General features: G+C 41.4%; 1 protein-coding gene across 7 annotated transcripts in view; it reads right to left on the reverse strand.

Annotated features, from left to right (window-relative positions):
- The window catches only part of RBKS (ribokinase), a 109,853-nt gene that overhangs the window by 64,781 nt on the left and 25,653 nt on the right, over positions 1-19,419 (reverse strand). For all 7 annotated transcript variants that reach the window (XM_069582881.1, XM_069582878.1, XM_069582880.1 and 4 more), the window contains one exon: positions 11,462-11,594. In XM_069582881.1, the coding sequence (XP_069438982.1) occupies positions 11,462-11,594 (133 nt within the window). The remainder of the gene's footprint in view (positions 1-11,461; positions 11,595-19,419) is intronic.

Here is a 19,419-nt window from a genome sequence, read left to right on the forward strand (position 1 = left end):
GTTAAAAGACTCTTGCTACTTGGAAAAAAAGCTATGACCAACCTAGACAGCATATTAAAAAGCAGAGACATTACTTTGCCAACAAAGTTCTGTCTAGTCAAAGCTATGGTTTTTCCAGTAGTCATGTATGGATGTGAGAGTTGGACTATAAAGAAGGCTGAGTGCCGAAGAATTGAATCTTTTGAACTGTGGTGTTGGAGAAGACTCGTGAGAGTCCCTTGGACTGCAAGGAGATCCAACCAGTCAATCCTAAAGGAAATGAACCCTGAACATTCATTGGAAGGACTGATGTTGAAGCTGAAACTCCAATACTTCGGCCACCTGATGTGAAGAACTGACTCGTTGGAAAAGACCCTGATGCTGGGAAAGATTAAAGGCAGGAGGAGAAGGGGACAACTGCCGGGGTCCAGCCCCGGTGGATCCAGGGAATTCGATGGTGGGGACGGAGTCGGCATCCTTGGAAATAACTTATTTGATTAAAGATAGAGAGGGATTAGAAAATTAGAGTTAAAGAGGCTGAATAACTTGGTTCACATGGATTACCAATCACCACCTATGTAGGCCACAGGCATCTTCCCGTTCTCCCGAAGGAGAGGAGGCACTGAGGCCCCCCCGGTCCGATCTTAGAAGCCCAGGCAAAATTAATAGGCTTGGTGGGTACCCATGCACCAGATGGGAATTTGGCCAGAAAATAGTAGGAGAGAAAAAGAGGCTGAATAACTTGGTTTACGTGGGATACCAATAAAATTCCAAGACAAGGAATTTGCACCATCTATGTTGGGCCACCGGTGCCACTTGAATATCGGAAGGTGCCCCTCCTTGGGCTCCTTCTTGCGTGGGCTTGAAAACCAGGGCAAGTAAATAGACATGGTGAGCACCCACGCTCCAGATGGGAATTCAGCCAGAAAAACGGGGAGCAGAAAAGAACGACATGAGGGAGTCTTTCCGGAAACTGATCCAATGTCTTTATTTTTGGGTTTGCTTATATACCTTTTGTTACACATAGGGATGAATACAGAGTCACACAGGGGTCAGCAGTCCTGACCTTTATCAAAATCAGGTGCTTCACATAAAAAGGTCTTAGGGATTTTACATCATCTTCTGGCCATGAGACCTGCTGACATTTTATGATCCTTTCTTTCTGATAACCAAAAAACGTATTTTTTCCAAGGGTGTTTTTTCTTAAAACAGGCACCACCCTCCAGATAAAGTTGCATTCCTATAGGATGAGGGTGTAGTGAGTTACAATCAAGAAAGGAATTTATTTAACCCAAGGTTAACATGATTAATCTTAAAGGTTAATACTTATTTCTCCTATATGGTTAAAGGTTAATAGTTATTTCTGCTATATGCTAGTTATATTCATTACAAGGGCAGGGAACGTGGAGATTTAGCAGCAAACATCAGCTCAACAAATGAAAATCCTTTCACCAATGTTCCCCTTAAGATCTATTTAGTCTTAAGATAGTGATAAAGTTATATTTTTACATAGCAAGGACACAGTGATTTATAACAAAGTACAGTGATCTATTACAAAAGAGAAAATTCATTAACTCAAAAAGTCTAGTATTGATAATCTTAAAACTACTATATTTCCTTTTCTATATTCCAAATACATTGATTAATATATTCCCAGGTGCCTAAGGATATGGAGGCCTGGTGGCAATCATTGACTCAACAATGAGAAAAGCCCTATGTAAATTAAGACTTTAAAAATACTCCAAAACTCTCTGTGCTGTTTATGGTTAAGAAGTAGTAAACAATCATGTGGCAAGAGTATGGATAATCCTGTCAGACAAGCTAGTCTGTCAGCAGAGAGGTTTGACCTGAGACACCCTTGTCACGCCCAGGGCAGGGAATTAGCAGCAATCATTGGCACAACAAATGAAAAACCCTTCACCAATATAATTCCTAACCAACCCACTATACTAATAATTTCCAATTCCCCAAAAGAATTTGCCTTTAGTAAGTCTAAAACATCTTGTGCCTGTCAGGTTGGGAGGCTGTAAACAATCACATGTGGCCGGACGGACCTATACAAGTGGGCTAGATAACCTTCAGAGGAGTCCGTAAGCCGAAACACTCTTGTCACGCCCAGGAATTTTTATTGCCTTGGAGCTGCACGTTTACTCCTTCTCCGAGAAAAACGGTTATGGGGGAGAGCCCCCCGTAAAGTCAGAGGTGTAGGTGAGAGCATAAAACAGACTCTGGTTTTGGGGTAGATGCTCGGGAACAGGGGGTTTCCTGAGGCTTGATCACGCCTTTGCGTTTGCCAAGCCTCCTTCCTCATGACCTTTGCCATGGGCAGAGTTCCTCACGCTGGCCCCTGGCAGACAACAGAGGATGAGGTGGTTGGATGGCATCACTGACTGGATGGACATGAGTTTGAGTAAAGTCTGGGAGTTGGTGATGAACAGGGCAGCCTGGCATGCTGCAGTCCACGGGGTCACAAAGAGTCAGACATGACTGAGTGACTGAACTGAACTGAATCAGAAGTCAGAGGAATAGAAGCCAAGTAAAGGAGTCATTCATTGCCCACCACTGAGAGCTAAGTGAAAGTACCTTGAAAACCACCGTGAATGCTACAAGGGCAAGGCTCCTGGAATAACGACAGTTACAAAGGAATCCTCATGGGTATTGTTGGAGGTTTTCCCATTTTCCCTTCACACTTTGGCTGTCAAATGTGTGAAAACTTTAAATGTGGCCATGAGGCAAAACGGCGCTTGTGAGAATCAGGGCATCTGGAACTGAATTTCAGTTCTGCTATTATCCTAATTAAAATGCTTTACAGTTTACTGTAAACTGTTCCACCTGAGCCAGGCTGTAAGGTGGGACTTGTATGAGTTATCTCAGGCAGGTAGGAAACCAAGATTTCTCAGCCTGAGGATGCCTAGGTTACACCCCAGACCAATTAAATCAGCCCCTGTGGCAGGTGGGCCAGTGGCAAGGTCCCCAGGTGATTACAATGTGTGGCCTCCAGGCAAGGCTGCTGGTTACATGGTTAGAGCTGGGAGAGTGTCCAGAAAGCTGTGTCTGAGTGGAAGTGAAGAGGGGGAGCATGGTATTGCTTGGTTTCCACTGGGAAGTCAGCTCAGTGGGAGCCTGAAGGGACCTGCAGAATCTGCTGGGGGCAAGTGGCCCATTAGGGTCCAACACTGGCATCAAGGTACTGTAAAATCTGAAAGCTTTCTTTGGCTTGTGTTTGCTGACTCCAGACTGATTTTTGACGTGGCCCAGGCTTGCTCCCCCTTGCTTCTATTTCTCTGAAACTCATAGTTGGCAAAATAGTAGGATTTCTGTTTTTCAGAGTGGTCAGTAGAGGCACTCCTAACTTGAATGGTCAGTGTTTGTATTAAAAACATGCTGTGAGTACAATATATTTATGCCTATTTCCTTGCCTTCTACTTACAAGAACTAAGAAGTCCTTTCATCTCTCCTCTACCTAATCAAACCTCACCTGTTTTTCAAGCATCAACTTAAGGCTTACCTTCTCGATTCTAGCCCTTTTTAGTTCTTTCATTTCCAGAACTCCTACAGCATTCTTCATGGATACTGTATAATTAAACACTTAATTGAATACCATCTTATCATGTTTGCCCAAACAGTCTTAAAGTGTAGTCTTCCTAAAAGCTTACTGGAGACTCTAGCTTAGCATATATTTATCCCTCCCCCAGTCCTGTCCACTAAAGGTGTTCTGTAAGTATTTGATCACCTTAATTGCTTGTCTGTTCATTTTCCTTGAATCTAGCTTATCATCCTTAAAGGGACATGACTTATAGGCATCCAGACTATGCTGGTTATGGCTACAGAAAGCTTCTAGCCAAGGTTTTGCTTAGAACAGCCTTCTTGAAGGTCCCCTCACATTCTTCTGATTGCAGCAGTGAATACTTTTGGGAAGAAAGACTCTGGGAAAACCACATAGTCTGAGGTAGCCTGTGTGAGGTGAAAGGTAGCTATTGCAGGTGAAAGAAGCCAAGTCAGCAGCAACTAGGGACAATCACTCATACATAAGCCAAGGCAACTTATGGAACCCCAGATGTTCTTCAGGAAATCCCAGGTTTCAGCCCTACCTGAACATTGTAGAATGGAACTCTGTGCAATCATGAAATGTTCTGTATCTGTGCTGCCCAATATAGACACTTGAAAATGTAGCCAGCATGACTGAGGAACTCAATTTTTTTTAATTTTTAATTGTGTTGGTTTCTGCCATACCTCAAAATGGATCAGCTATAGGTATATAGACGTCCAATCCCTCTCGAGCCTCCCTCCCCATCCTACCCCACTAGGTTGTCACAGGGCCCTGGTTTGAGTTTCCTGAGTCATACAGCAAATTCCCACTGGCTATCTACTTTACAAATGTTAGTGTTTATGTTTCCATGCTACGCTCTCCATTTGTCCCAGCCCTTCCTTCCTACCTTCTGTCCCCCTGTGTCCAGAAGTCTGTTCTCTTATGTCTGCCTCTCCATTGCTGCCCTGCAAATAGGTTCATCACTGCCATCTTTCTAGATTCCATATATAAGTGTTAATATACGATATTTGCTTTTCTCTTTCTGATGAAGAACTCAATTTTTAATTTCATTTGAATTACGTTGAAATATAAATAGCCACATGTGGCCAGTGGCTAGTGTAGTGGACAGTGTGGCCATAGAGAGATGTGAATTAGGATCATGGAAAAATAAAGGGCTGGATTGTGTTGGGAACAAGAGCAGTTCCTCATGCTGAGGGCACCGAGGTGCTTCCTTCACTCCAAAGACTGGAAAGATCTGTCTGCATCGAGGGAGAGCCACTCAGCGGCTTCCACAGTCCAGAACTATGCCCAGTGCTGAGGAGAGTAACTGCAGTTAGTGAGGTCATGATAACCAACATTGTCAAATGCGTGAGGAATGATGCGCTGCTTGGAATCCTTGAGTGGCAGAAAATATCTAGTAATTCCACCCATCAACATATACTTGAGGTAAATGAAACAGGGGACCAAGATAGCATACCCAGGGACACATGAAATGATACATACTGCTAAAAAAATGATCACATGCATTAAAACAGGTTCCTGGGTTTCAAAGTTAGAAGACATAAAGATACAATTAACAGTAAATCTAAGTTGAACATAATTTAATCTTTGTGATTCAAAGAGATTTTGTGGCTTTTCAGTGCCTGAGGGTCACAATGAACAAACAGCACATTGAAGAGACTATAAGCTACATTTGTTGTCACATAACAAAACTCAGCAGTTGCTTTTTTTGGAGGAATTTTATGGTAATTTCATGGTAATTTTATAACTTGTCATTTGTGGCTTTATCATAAAAGATGAAAGAAGAATACATAAAATTCCAGTTTATGCTGTCTGCTTGTTTAAATCCTAGATAAATGGGTGTTTACCTTACTGAATGATGGCTTTTAACATGCAAAGTTAATGTTTCAGTCTCCATTATCAGGCCTGCTTATCTGAGAATGGTGGTTCAGTTCAGTTCAGTCACTCAGTCGTGCCCGACTCTTTGCGACCCCATGAATCACCCCAGCATGCCAGGCCTCCCTGTCCATCATCATCTCTTGGAGTTCACTCAGACTCATGTCCATCGAGTCCGTGATGCCATCCAGCCATCTCATTCTCTGTCGTCCCCTTCTCCTCCTGCCCCCAATCCCTCCCAGCATCAGAGTCTTTTCCAACGAGTCAACTCTTCGCATGAGGTGGCCAAAGTACTGGAGCTTCAGCTTTAGCATCATTCCTTCCAAAGAAATCCCAGGGTTGATCTCCTTCAGAATGGACTGGTTGGATGTCCTTGCAGTCCAAGGGACTCTCAAGAGTCTTCTCCAACATCACAGTTCTAAAGCATCAATTCTTCGGTGCTCAGCCTTCTTCACAGTCCAACTCTCACATCCATACATGACCACAGGAAAAACCATAGCCTTGACTAGGCGGACCTTATTTGGCAAAGTAATGTCTCTGCTTTTGAATATACTATCTAGGTTGCTCATAACTTTTCTTCCAAGGAGTAAGCGTCTTTTAATTTCATGGCTGCAATCACCATCTGCAGTGATTTTGGAGCCCAAAAAATTAAAGTCTGACACTGTTTCTACTGTTTCCCCATCTATTTCCCATGAAGTGATGGGACCGGATGCCATGATCTTCATTTTCTGAATGTTGTGCTTTAAGCCAACTTTTTCACTCTCCTCTTTCACTTTCATCAAGAGGCTTTTTAGCTCCTCTTCACTTTCTGCCATAAGGGTGGTGTCATCTGCATATCTGAGGTTATTGATATTTCTCCCAGCAATCTTGATTCCAGCTTGTGTTTCTTCCAGTCCAGCGTTTCTCATGATGTACTCTGCATAGAAGTTAAATAAGCAGGGTGACAATATACAGCCTTGACGTACTCCTCTTCCTATTTGGAACCAGGCTGTTGTTCCATGTCCAGTTCTAACTGTTGCTTCCTGACCTGCATACAGATTTCTCAAGAGGCAGGTTAGGTGGTCTGGTATTCCCATCTCTTTCAGAATTTTCTACAGTTTATTGTGATCCACACAGTCAAAGACTTTGGCATAGTCAATAAAGCAGAAATAGGTTTTAATTTAATTTTTTGGCCACACCGAGTAGCATGTGAGAACTTAGTTCCCCAACCAGGGATTGAACTCAAGCCGCTACAGTGGAAGTGCAGGATCTTAACCACTGGACCACCAGCTGCTGCTGAGAGTGGTGGTGGGTTTGTGATAATCCAACTGTTTCTTCCATTCTTCCTGTACAAGGCATATTGGTTGGGATCATAGGATCCTAGTGTTTGAACATGCATTTCTATCAATACAGCCAACCAGTTTTAGCCAGTCATCTTTCAACAGAGTTCAGAAAAGAGATTTCACTTCATTATGTATATTATCTATAAAGGCCTGTGATCTTTGAAGATTAAAATCTCAGTGCACAATCAGTGGATTGTCCCATAGTAATCTAACATAGAGGGCTTCCCAGGTGGCATTAGTGGGAAAGAACCCGCCTGCCAATGCCAAAGACTTATGTAAGAGACTCAGGTTTGATCCCTGGGTCAGAAGACCCCCTGGAGGAGGGCATGGCTAGCCACTCCAGTATTCTTGCCCTGAGAATCCCATGGACAGAGGAGCCTGGTGGGCTACAATCCATAGGGTCGCAAAGAGGTGGACATGACTGAAGCAACTTAGCACACGACCTAACAGTTAGAAGGGTACTTTTATGGCTAATGTGATGGATACATTGCTTTTCAAGTTTTTTGTGGTGAAGGATCAGGTTTCTGGTTTTTTTTTCCCCTTTTTTTCATTTACTATACATTATAGACTAATAATTTTAAAAATATAACAGTAAAAAATACGAGTCATACAAAATACAAGGCCTAATTTATTATTGTTATATTCAGCAGCTATAAAGTTACCTTCAGATTGCTGAAAATGCTCCTAAACACTTACTCTCAAGTTTCTGTACTGTCCTGATCAGTGACAGTTTGCCCTGAGGACCAGATTTTGAGTAGAACTGCTCTAACATACTGCCTTTGTCACAGACTTTTATGCCTTTTAAAAAATTAAAAAAAAATTATATTGGAGCACAGTTGATGTTCTGTGGGAGAGGGCGAGGGTGGGATGATTTGGGAGAATGGCATTGAAACATGTATATATCATATGTGAAATGAATCGCCAGACCAGGCTCAATGCATGATACAGGATGCTCGGGGCTGGTGCACTGGGATGACCCAGAGGGATGGTATGGGGAGGGAGGTGGGAGGGGGGTTCAGGATTGGGAACACGTGTACACCTGTGGCAAATATATGGCAAAACCAATACAATATTGTAAAGTAATTAGCCTCCAATTAAAATAAATAAATTTATATTAAAAATGTGTTAGTTTCAGGTGTACAGCAAAGTGGTTCAGTGTATACACATACATGTATCTATTCTTCAAATTCTTTTCCCATTTAGGTTATTACAGAATATTAAGCAGAGTTCCCTATGCTGCACAGTAGGTCCTTGTTGGTTATCTATTTTAAATATAGTAGTGACCCAGAAAGATGTTATGGGGAGGGAGGTGGGAGGGGGGTTCATGTTTGGGAATGCATGTAAGAATTAAAGATTTTAAAATTTAAAAAATAAAAAACTAAAATTAAAAAAAATAAAAATAAAAATGGATAAGCAACAAGAGCCTATTGCATAGCACATGGAACCCTGCTCAATGTTATGTGGCAGCTTGGATGGGAGAGGAGTTTTGGGGAGAATGGATACATGTATATGTATGGCTGAGTCCCTTTGCTGTTCACCTGAAAGTATCCCAACATTGCTAACTGGATATACCCAATGCAAAATAAAAAGTTTTTTTAAAAGAAAAAAAAAATAAATATAGTAGTGTGCATATGAATCTGACTATTCTTAAAAGAAAATAGATGACTGTTTATCCCATTGTGTGAAGGAGGCAAGACCAGGTAATTCTGTGAAGGTCCTCCCAGTTTGCTGATTTGCTGTGTGGGCTGTCCTGCTCATGGCTTCTTACCCTGGGCTCATGCTGGGTGACTGAACCTTGAGCTGTTTATGCTAACATGGTCCTCCTAAGCTGCCGGTTTTTGATATTTAGAAATAACTTCCTTCTAACATTTGGCTTCAGTGGAATGGAGGAGGAGGAAATACTTAATTCGGGTGAGGTCCGATGCAATGTGTCCTAACAGGCTCTTTGCCCTGCCAAGTAGACCTTCATTGTCTGTATCTGCCTGAATTTTTAATGTCAAAACATCACCTCCAATTATCCTTGGACCATGACCTTGGCCCATGACTCAGCTGAGTACTGACTGCACAGCTCTTAACTTCTTTACACACGTATCACTGTACACATGTGGATGGAACCTTGTTTAGCAGCCCTCATCACAGCTGACAGACATTTCTCCCGAGTGCAGTGTAAGATGTTGTACCTGTGTCATCAAACAGTGCTCCTTCATCAGAGCTCGAATCTGTGCTTGTTGCAAGGCAGTAGTAGATAGGTTAATGTTGCTAAGAAAGCCATAAAACATCTTCTACCTGTTTTTCTTTTGCTTAATCTGTTCATTTTTATCTTGAGTAATTTAATGATTTTTGTTTTCTACTTGGAATTTAATTTGCTCAATAAAAATATACCTCACAATTGAATGAAATATTACGATTAATGGTTAACAATAACTCTTATTACAAAATATTTTATTTTTAAGAAGCCTAAGAATAGGATGCAATTTGTTTAAGCTTAAATAAATCTATATCTAAAGGTCCCTCAGGGTATCTAAGCAAAGTAAACTTGTACAGGTTTTAGATGAGGCCATGTTTCCATGTCCTTTCAGTACAGATAATCAGGGTAAATTTCACCGTGGGGCTAAACCACAGACGACTAGATCAGGCACTGTAGACATAAAGCACTTTCAGAATTGTACAGGTGCTCACATAACCATCACACACGGACCAGAATAAAACAAACAGCACAGCTGTTTAATCAACCTCCTTACTGGAGCATTTCCCAAAATACAGCCCTCTGTCTTCTATTCTGCTCACCTCCACTCCTGTGGTTTCATGATTCATTTCCCAAGTTCAATTCCATAATTCAAATATTTCTATTTTGCATTTCTCTTTGCCTCATGTCCAATAGACCTAAAATAAAACCAACTTCAAAATTGTTGAGTTGGATGAGATTGCGGGGGACGTCCATTTTTCACTTTAACGGGCTATAGTAATAGCTTTTATAAAGCTCCCAACAGGGGGTTCTCTAAACTCTCCTTTCACATCTCCAACTCTAGGGGACTCCCCTCTGCCCAGGGCACCCATTTTTGGTGCCTTGCTTCCAATACCAGTACTAATTCTCTGTCCAGGTTTCCCAGCCAGGAAATGATACCATCCTCTTTTCATTTCCCAAGCCCCACTTAAAGTCTGCACCATCTGATTGTTCCCCAAATCCCCATTTCTAATCAGGTATAGGATGGGTCAGGCCTAATACTTTTAATCAGCTCCTTCTCCCAGTCCCATAATTCTTAGCACATAATAGGTCATCAATAATTCATTGCTAATTGATATTTTAAAAATATTAAGAGTTCAACCTTAGCAAGTGAAGGTTTCTTAATTTGAATTTTGTGCTTCATGTGATGTTTTTGACCAAATAGCCAGGTGAGAATTATATCATCAATTAGAATAAGGATACAGTTCCTTAGCAGATGAAGTGATAACTGTATAGTTTATACATCATTTAAAGACTCCTGTGGAGAGAAAAGTGCTGTATACAATGGGAAATGACATTTCAGAGAAATTTTGGTAAAATCTACCCAGCTCACAGGAGAGAAATTATTCTTTTAAATTTCTCATGTTTTTCTTATCCTCTACTGTGCAGACCCTAGCTAGTTTTCCTAAAGCAAATAAATGATTTTTCCCATTATACTAATAATGCTAGCATCTTAAAATTTCATTAAAGATGCAAAAATTCAAACTTTGGCAGCCAATTTTGTTTTATTTTCAAATAATTTCAGTAGAATGGATAGAAACAGGATTTTCCTATTTTACATGTCTTTTCTTAACATACCTGAAAACAGAACTAAAGATCAGTTATGTGCAGTTCATTAAGGCCCAGATTCCTTTCTGATCTGAGACACAGCATTAGAAGGAAACAGTTTAGAGGTGAGGAAACCACCAGTTATTAGACCAAGTTTCCAAAAGCCATGCTGCTGGAGTGAAACTTGCTAAAAACAAGATGATTCATGCTGTTGTTTAGAAGCTGGACCACAGGAACCCATCAGAGTAGACTAATTGCCCTCACTTCTCACACTCCAGTTATAAACCTGTTAAATTCAGGGAATGCAGCATTAAGTTATTTGAGGACTTCTACTTCCCCGAGGATTCAGTGAGGTAGAAACTAATACAAAGGACAAGGAAGATTACTCTCTCCTATTTAAATCTTTAAAAACAATGAGCCTCTCAAAGGCTCATACAGATACTTAAACATGCAGGTACATGTACTTGTTTATAGCAGCAATGTTCACAATAGCCAAAAGGTGGGACCAGCCCATCAACAGATACATGGATAAACAAACTGGTATACACAATGGAATATTATTCAGCCACAAAAGGAATAAAAGTACTGATACATGCTATAAGGTAGATGAACCTTGAAAACATTATGCTCAGTAAAAGAAGCCAGACACAAAATGTCACATATCATATGATTCCATTTATAGGAAATATCCAGAATAGATAAATCCATAGAGACAGAAGGCAGATTGGTGGTTGCCAGGGGCTGAGAGGAGGGGGAATGGGGAGAAACTGCTTAATGGGTAAGGAGTTTTACTTTGAAATGATGGAAATGTTCTGGAACTAGATAGATATGGTGGTTATATAACACTGTGACTACACTAAATGCCACTGAATTGCTCACTTTAAATAGTTTATTAAAAACACGAGCTCATGTCTTAACCAGGTTCTTGCCTCTAGAACCCTCTTCACTCTACTTTATGCTTACCTTGCACACCATGGATGTCTTTGCTCCAAGCCTAGCAGCTTGGACACACTGGTTGGCACCTTTCCCTCCAAAGCCAATAAAAAACTTATGTCCATGGATGGTTTCTCCAGTTTTTGGCAGACGAGAAGTAAGGCTATAATTTAAAAGAAAAAGAGGGGGGAAAAGCACATTGGAAACTGCAGTCAATTTGAGTTTTTCAGAAGACAGAGGGAAGTTTATCTGATGGAGCCCTGGTCTTAGCAGCCAGAACTGCAAGGAGGAGCAAGAAAGATTCTCTTTTCCTTGAAGATAATATTCAGTAGTTTGTATCGCTATCAAGAAGTCATCTGTTTGACAAAATTCCTCGCTCTCATACTGCTATAGCTCTACTTCAGAGCACAACTCTTAGAGTCTGTACTGCATCAGGGTTGTTCATGGGTGCCTGTTTTCCTTCTCGTGGAACTCTAAGAGGGAAGTAACTTCATATTCTCCCTTCCCAATGCCCAGCACAGAACTTTATTCACAGTGGGACTTAATAAATGGGACCAAGTTAATGTGTTCAGTACAGGTTTATCTAGTCACTTACAAGAAGGAGGAAGTGTGCTTTAATTCTGGTAACCATGTGCAGGACCTAAAGGGAAAAGGGAAGTTGCAAATCTTATTTGTTTCCTTGGGGGTGGGGTGGAAGTAGGGTATTTAGATGGCAGGATTAGGTTTTAGTCCTAGTCCATCTTGTATACCATCCATTTCATGCACTGACTCAAAAAGAGCATTAATCAAAAAAAAAAAAAAAAAGGATTCTAAAGATCTTAGTTTACAATTTTTACTATAGAAAATTCCAAACATAAAACTATAGAAAATGTTATAGTGACTTCCCCTAGCCCCATGTACCTATCACCCAGATTCAATCATTGTCAACTCAAAGCCAATCTTTTCTCAGTTTGTACCTTCACTGACCTCTCCAAGTGCTAAGGATTTTTACTGACATGTTACTGCCTAGTGAGAATAGTATTAAGTGAGGCAGAAAGAGTAAAAGACTTTCTCTAGGATAACATTTGGAGAAGGAAATGGCAGCTCACTCCAGTGTTCTTGCCTGGAGAATCCCAGGGACGGGGGAGCCTGGTGGGCTGCCATCTGTGGGGTCACACAGAGTCGGACACGACTGAAGTGACTTAGCAGTAGCAGGATAACATTAAAGATGTAAGGTGTGAGGAAACAGTACCTTTGAAGAATAGACAACTTTAAAAGGAGAAGGAGTTCTGGGTATAGGGGCAAGTGGAGAAGATGGACTCCAGCGGCATGAAGACTGCTCAACTGGCCACAAAGAAGTGGGCCAAGGGCTGTGCGTGTGTGTGTGCTAGGTCGCTTTAGTAATGTCCAACTCTTTGCGACACTATGGACCGTAGTCCAACAGGCTCCTTTGTCCATGGGGTTCTCCAGGCAAGAATATTGGAGTGGGTTGCCATGCTCTCTTCCAGGGGATCTTTCCAACCCAGGGATTGAACCTGAGTCTTCTACATTAGCAGGTGGATCCTTTACCACTAGGGCCTGGAGCCAGCAGAGAGATAGCAGGCATTAACTAGCTTTAGACAAGAAAGAAAGGCCAAGAGATAAGTCCACAATAAGTCAACTGAGAACCTACTCTGCTTTAGCAGGTTAGAAATTTATATTCATTTCCCACATAGGCTGCAATCTAACAGAAGACAGTATCTTACTGTATTAGAGTAACAGAACAGTGCCAGTTCTTACAGGTCCCTAACAGCCTATTTGCAATGGGATGACATATGACTGATGCCAGGAACACATGATCATGTCAATAAAAACCAAGTTTGACCTGTGAACCTCCCTTATGAAGTTATAAAAGTCTCAATAAATTGGGCTAAAACATTGCTCGGTTCCCTAGCAATGCCCTGTCAAATATGGTTATTTGAGGTTCAAAAGAGACTCATCAATAATTTGAAAACATCCCACTCTACTCCTCCCCTTTTCAATTCTATTTTTATCTTGGATTCTAAATGCATTTATAGTACCGATGGAAAAAATATACATCTACAAGGTTCACTTCTGAAAAAGGTACTCAATCAAGAGAAAAATGCTCTTAATGTAATGTTATTATCCTGTCATTTAATTTAGCAATGACAAGTGATGATGAGAGTTTGATTTGCATCAGAAATCTTAAGCACTTTAGGATTCTGTTATGAACAGGCAATGATGAGTAATCTGTGTGATTGAGTAACTGTGTGAATTCTTGGCTTATTGATGCTGCTACAAACAACATTCATAACAACCTTAAAAAGAAAAAAGTATCCAATGTGGCTAAAAACAGGCCGAAATAACTTAATTAGTAAGACTGTCACTAAAGAAACTTATGACTTCCACTATATTTATACTTAGATCTGGGTCACAATTCATTGGTTTGAATTAAGTGTATTTTTTATTATCAACTGTGGGAAATCATGAAAAACATATCACCAGATTATTATTGGGATGTACGTGTTTGTGGGGGAGGAGTGAAGTCAAGGGTACAGCGTGTATGTGTTTGACGTGGGAGCAGATGGCTGAGATTTAAACTCATTTCTAAACAACTTATATTAACACAAGCACTGTACTGATTTAGCCATCACTTAAATTTCTCACTCCTTTGGAATGCTACTATTTTCTTTCCTGTCTGCATCTCTGTTCTACTCTTATCTCTTCCTCCCCTCAGTTGTCGCCTTTTCCAGCACGAGAACAGGGAATAATGTCTGTACCATCTTATCCCCATTTGCTGACCGGATGAACCTTTGTAAGAGCCTCCTCTTGTCTCTGAAGGGCAGCAGAACATGCCACCCCAAAATATGACTGTAGGAGTTGAGGACATGCCACTGCAAAATGTGCTGCTTTGGCATATTATCTGGAGTTGTAGGCACTTGAAAACCAGCAGATGCAGGGAAAGGTTTGCTCTGAACTCCCTTATCTGCCTATAGGAACTCAGCTGCCATCAATTCCCTTCCTGGAGTTTGATCAACCAGACGGGATGGACTCTTGTCACAGGCAAGGAGAAGAGAAGTCAATACCATGCCTAGACAGCGTTTCTTGCAGACTATCACACCTCTCACCTATTTTTCTAAGAGCCATCAGTTCAGTTCAGTCATGTCCGACTCTTTGCGACCCCATGAAGCGCAGCACGCCAGGCTTCCCTGTCCATCACCAACTCCTGGAGTCCACCCAAACCCATGTCAATTGAGTCGGTGATGCCATCCAACCATCTTATCCTCTGTCGTCTCCTTCTCCTCCTGCCTCAATCTTTCCCAGCATCAGGGTCTTTTCAAATGAGTCAGCTCTTCACATCAGGTGGCCAAAGTATTGGAGTTTCAGCTTCAACATCAGTCCTTCCAATGAACACCCAGGACTGCCATAAGTCTGTCCTAAAAATCATTTACTCTCCCCTAAGGGTTCTACCAGGCTTCCCAGGTGGCTCAGTGGTAAAGAATACACCTGTCAATGCAGGAGATATGGGTTTGATCCCTGGTCCATGAAGATCCCCTGGAGGAGGAAATGGCAACCAACTCCAGTATTCTTGCCTGGAAAATTCCATGGACAGAGGAGCCTGGTGTCCTACAGTCCATGGGGTTGCAAAAGAGTCAGACATGATGTAGACTAAAAACAATGAAGAGACTTAACACTCCCCTCTCCCTTCCCTACTAAGATGTTATTTAATCCCAAATTCTAAGTCACCTTGTGGATTAATTTCTTCCCCTGGATATCTCCCATGTATATCTGAGGGATACATGTTACTGAATTCTGTTTTCCTCTTGCTAATCTGTCTTTCATTACAGGGGTCTCAGTCAAGAACTGAGAAAGGTAGAGGGAAGGTGATTATTTCCTCTCCTACATCTCTTTTCCATGTCTCCCTTGTATGGCATCCTTTGTTTCTTCTTATTTGAAGATGTGGCGGTGTTGACAAATGGGGAAGAGGAGGCTTGAATGACTGTTCAATTGTCTGGCAATAACAATTCCATGTTTTACAAGACCTTGTCCACTGCATTCCCAATATCAGCAGCATTCCTTTTCTATTAATATAAGCAAGAACTGTAACTATCATTCTTACATTCAGACATTAACTCAACAAATGTTAAATCAGTGTTTTCCAATGAACTTCCTACAGGGTAAAATCAGCTTGCTGACAATAAGATAAAATCTAACCATGATGCAAATAACAGAGGAGTGAAAAAAACATGTTACAGCATAAGATTAGTATAACCTGCTTCATGTTTCTTAAAAGGAAAAAGATACTATGTATATATCCTCATATGATATGTAAGTGTATAGAAAATGAAATGTTAATGACAGATATCCATGAGGAAGATGGGAGTGGGGAGCAAAAGTACATGGAAATGTATGTACCAAGAATATCTTTGTGTTTTATGGGAAGCCACTTGTAACTATTTCAGGTTTATCTGGCCTCCCTGCATCCCAGCACCAGTTGGCTTCTTGCAGGTGCAACCTAACAGAACCTTGCCTTGGGCGACTCTCTCACCAATTCAGGGTTTCTGTTTCTGTTCTGGGCTGTCCTGCAGGACAGAGAAATCTGTTAAAATACATCAAGTATCTTGGTATAGACACTTATGCTTCTTGGCTTCACTTTCTCCGGCTCTTGCTTCCTGGATTATAGTCCAGCATAGCGGATGTGCACTCAAGCCTTTGTCTTATTGATCTGCTTTCGCTGAACCCAGATTAAGGCAGTTTATTGCTGATTTATTATTCTTTAAAAGTGAATGAGTTAAAGAGTAGAAAGTGGACTGGAGAGCAACTAGAAAATTAGTTACAAATGGGCAGAAGAATTTCTGAATTAAAAGATCCTAATTTACTTTGAATTACGTTTTTCTATCTTTTCTTTATTAAAGCCATGAAATTAAGGTCAGGTTCATGAAAGAACCTGCACAACGCACTGTCCTCTGTATGAAAGCATCACCATGATTCTTTCCAATTCAAACATGAGCTCTCAGTAGGGTGTCAAAGACTATACTCAAGTACTCAAAAGAAAAAAAAAAAAAGGAAGTAGTATTGGTAGAAATATGGACATCCCAGGTTGCTCAGTGGTAAATAATCTGCCTGCCAATGTAGGAGACTGGGGTTCAATTCCTGGATGGGGAATATTCTCTGGAGGAGGAAATGGCAACCCACTCCAGTATTCTTGCCTAGAGAATTCCATGGGCAGAGCAGCCTGGCAGGCTACAGTCCACAGAGTCACAGAGTTGGACACGACTGAGCACACACTGGTAGAAATACACTGTTGCTACCACTGAAAATTTTAAATAGGACTTCCCTGGTGGCTCAGATGGTAAAGCGTCTGTCTACAATGTGGGAGACCTGGGTTCGAGCCCTGGGTTGGGAAGATCCCCTGCAGAAGGAAATGGCAATCCACTCCAGTACTGTTGCCTGGAAAATCCCATGGACAGAGGAGCCTGGTACGCTACAGTCTATGGGGTCACAAAGAGTTGGACACGACTGAGCGACTTCACTTTTATAAACTTCTGAATGAAGGAGAAAACCAGTTATAAGAAATATATTTGAATTTAAAACAAATCTGTAGTTTTAAAATGTCATGATATTTCAAATTTGGACAGAAGGAAGAACCAATAAATGTTTAGAGGTGGCCCCCCCAGTCTCCTGGGCCATGAGAGGCCATGCGGTTAGAGCTTGGTTGTACAAGGCAGGAGGCCTAAACCACTTACAGACTGCATTACCTTTGACAGCTTTTCCCTCTTTGAACCAGATTCTTCTCTTGCAAAACAGGTTTAATAATACTTGTCAACTCCTTAAATGCCTGGGTTTTGTACTCTGAGTTATTTCACTGACAGGTATTATCAGAACAACTTATCAATTGCTTTTAACTTCTTGACAATGACGTCCCTGTTAAAGATTCTCACAGATGATTCATACTGAAGGAAGGAATGACCTGGTGAAACAGGGATGAGAAGCGTTTTGACCAAAGAGGTCACAATGATACTGACTCCAGCCAAAAGTCAAAGGATGTGCTGCTTTTTGGCTTTTGAATTCCATCCTTTCTTCTTTCAGGCTGCAAGCTTCTGACACATGGTACACCCCTGTAACAGGGGGTTGTACCATTAGCTTTTACCCAGTTAACATTCATTATGCTCATCTATTATTCCTACAGCATGTATTTTTCACCCATATCTATTCTTCTCAGCATTTGTGTATGTCACATTTATAAGCATAAGAGTAATTCCCAAACCAAGCTGGTGACAGCTATTTCTACCCTTGTAAAAAGAACTTAGCCTTGAAACTAAAACTTCATTTTGTGGAGCCTAACCCTACATTTGCAGACATACACTTAAGATTTATTTAAGGAAATGAAACATGAATTAGGCTTTAAATGCGTCTTAACTGATTTCCATTTCTAACTCGTCTCCGGGCTAAACAAGCCTGTGGCTAAAAAGTCATTTTGTCTGAAGATACAGCTACTCTTGAATCAATATAGATAAACAATTTTCTAGTCAGAAGTGGCCAGCCTTTCAGCATGTCATATACTTGACCCTTATTTATTTAAATTTTGCTTATGTGTGAAAAAGCATGCTAGTCACTGGAAGAGCCAGTAAAGCTTTAGCATATTATGGTCTTCCATGTCCTTCCCAGACCACCTTACAGGTGAGATACCTGTACCTAACTGAATTTTTGTGAAGTATTCATTCATTCATTCTGACAAGAAGCATTAAGTTTTTGAACCAGATCCAGGCTTTTAATTACTCATAACTGTGTTAGTTCTCTGTGTACCAATCCCCCGTGGGGTGAGGTGATGAGAGAAACCTTTAAATAATGAATTTTGGGAGTTGAGGCAGAACCACCGCCACAGCTGCTGCTCCTCCTGCCCTCTAGGGTGGGATGGGCAGAGAGCGAGGGTGGGAGGGAGGGATGGGGAAGAAGAGCATGACCTACTGACCTTTGCTCTGCAGTGTAAACCAATCATCGTAGGGGAAAGGAGGGGGAGGTCTCTAGGTTTATAACCCCGAGAATGTAAATAAATGTATCCAAGGAAAAGTCTAAATCTCTCCAGAGGTCTCTGACTTTTAGGCTTTGTTTGGCATTCAAAAACATTCTTTAATCCAAGTGCCAACAGACTTTCTCAGAAAGTCCTGATCGCACAGCAACGTGAAAACATTTATGGAGAACTGCTTCCCAGCAATTTTCTTCATAGCAACACCACTGCCCAACATTACAGCACTCGCTTCTGTCCTCTTGTCCTAGTTTCTTCAGGATTCAGTTCAGTTCAGTTCAGTTGCGACCGACTCTTTGCGACCCCATGGATCGCAGCACGCCAGGCCTCCCTGTCCATCAACCAACTCCCGGAGTTCACTCAGACTCACGTCCATCGAGTCAGTGATGCCATCCAGCCATCTCATCCTGGGTCGTCCCCTTCTCCTCCTGCCCCCAATCCCTCCCAGCATCAGAGTCTTTTCCAGTGAGTCAACTCTTCGCATGAGGTGGCCAAAGTACTGGAGTTTCAGCTTTAGCATCATGGATCTTAATTGTACTGTATTTCTTCTTCACTATACTTCCTGGGTGGCTCAGTGGTAAAGAATCCGCGTGCCAATGCAGGAGACACAGAAGACTTGAGTTCAGTCCCTGGGTTGGCAAGACCCCCTGGAGAAGGAAATGGCAGCCCACTCCAGTATTCTTGCCTGGAGAATTCCATGGACAGAGGAGCCTGGTGGGCTACAGTCCATGGAGTCGCAAAGAGTCGGACACGATTGAGGGAGTAACAGTGATGTGTTATTGACTCTTTTTTTCTATTTTTTTAAAAGTGACTGATCTAAGGTTTACAATATGCACTTTAACTTGGTTTATTTCCCAATGTTACTAAACTACTTTACTTCTAAATGTAATTTACATTTCCCCTTCTTCCATTTCCCCTTTCTTAACCTTTGTGCTATTATTGGCATACATTTTACTTTGACATGATATAAACCTTACAGTAT

The sequence above is a fragment of the Ovis canadensis genome, chromosome 3, assembly GCF_042477335.2.
Source record: "Ovis canadensis isolate MfBH-ARS-UI-01 breed Bighorn chromosome 3, ARS-UI_OviCan_v2, whole genome shotgun sequence".
Classification (NCBI taxonomy): Eukaryota; Metazoa; Chordata; class Mammalia; order Artiodactyla; family Bovidae; genus Ovis; species Ovis canadensis.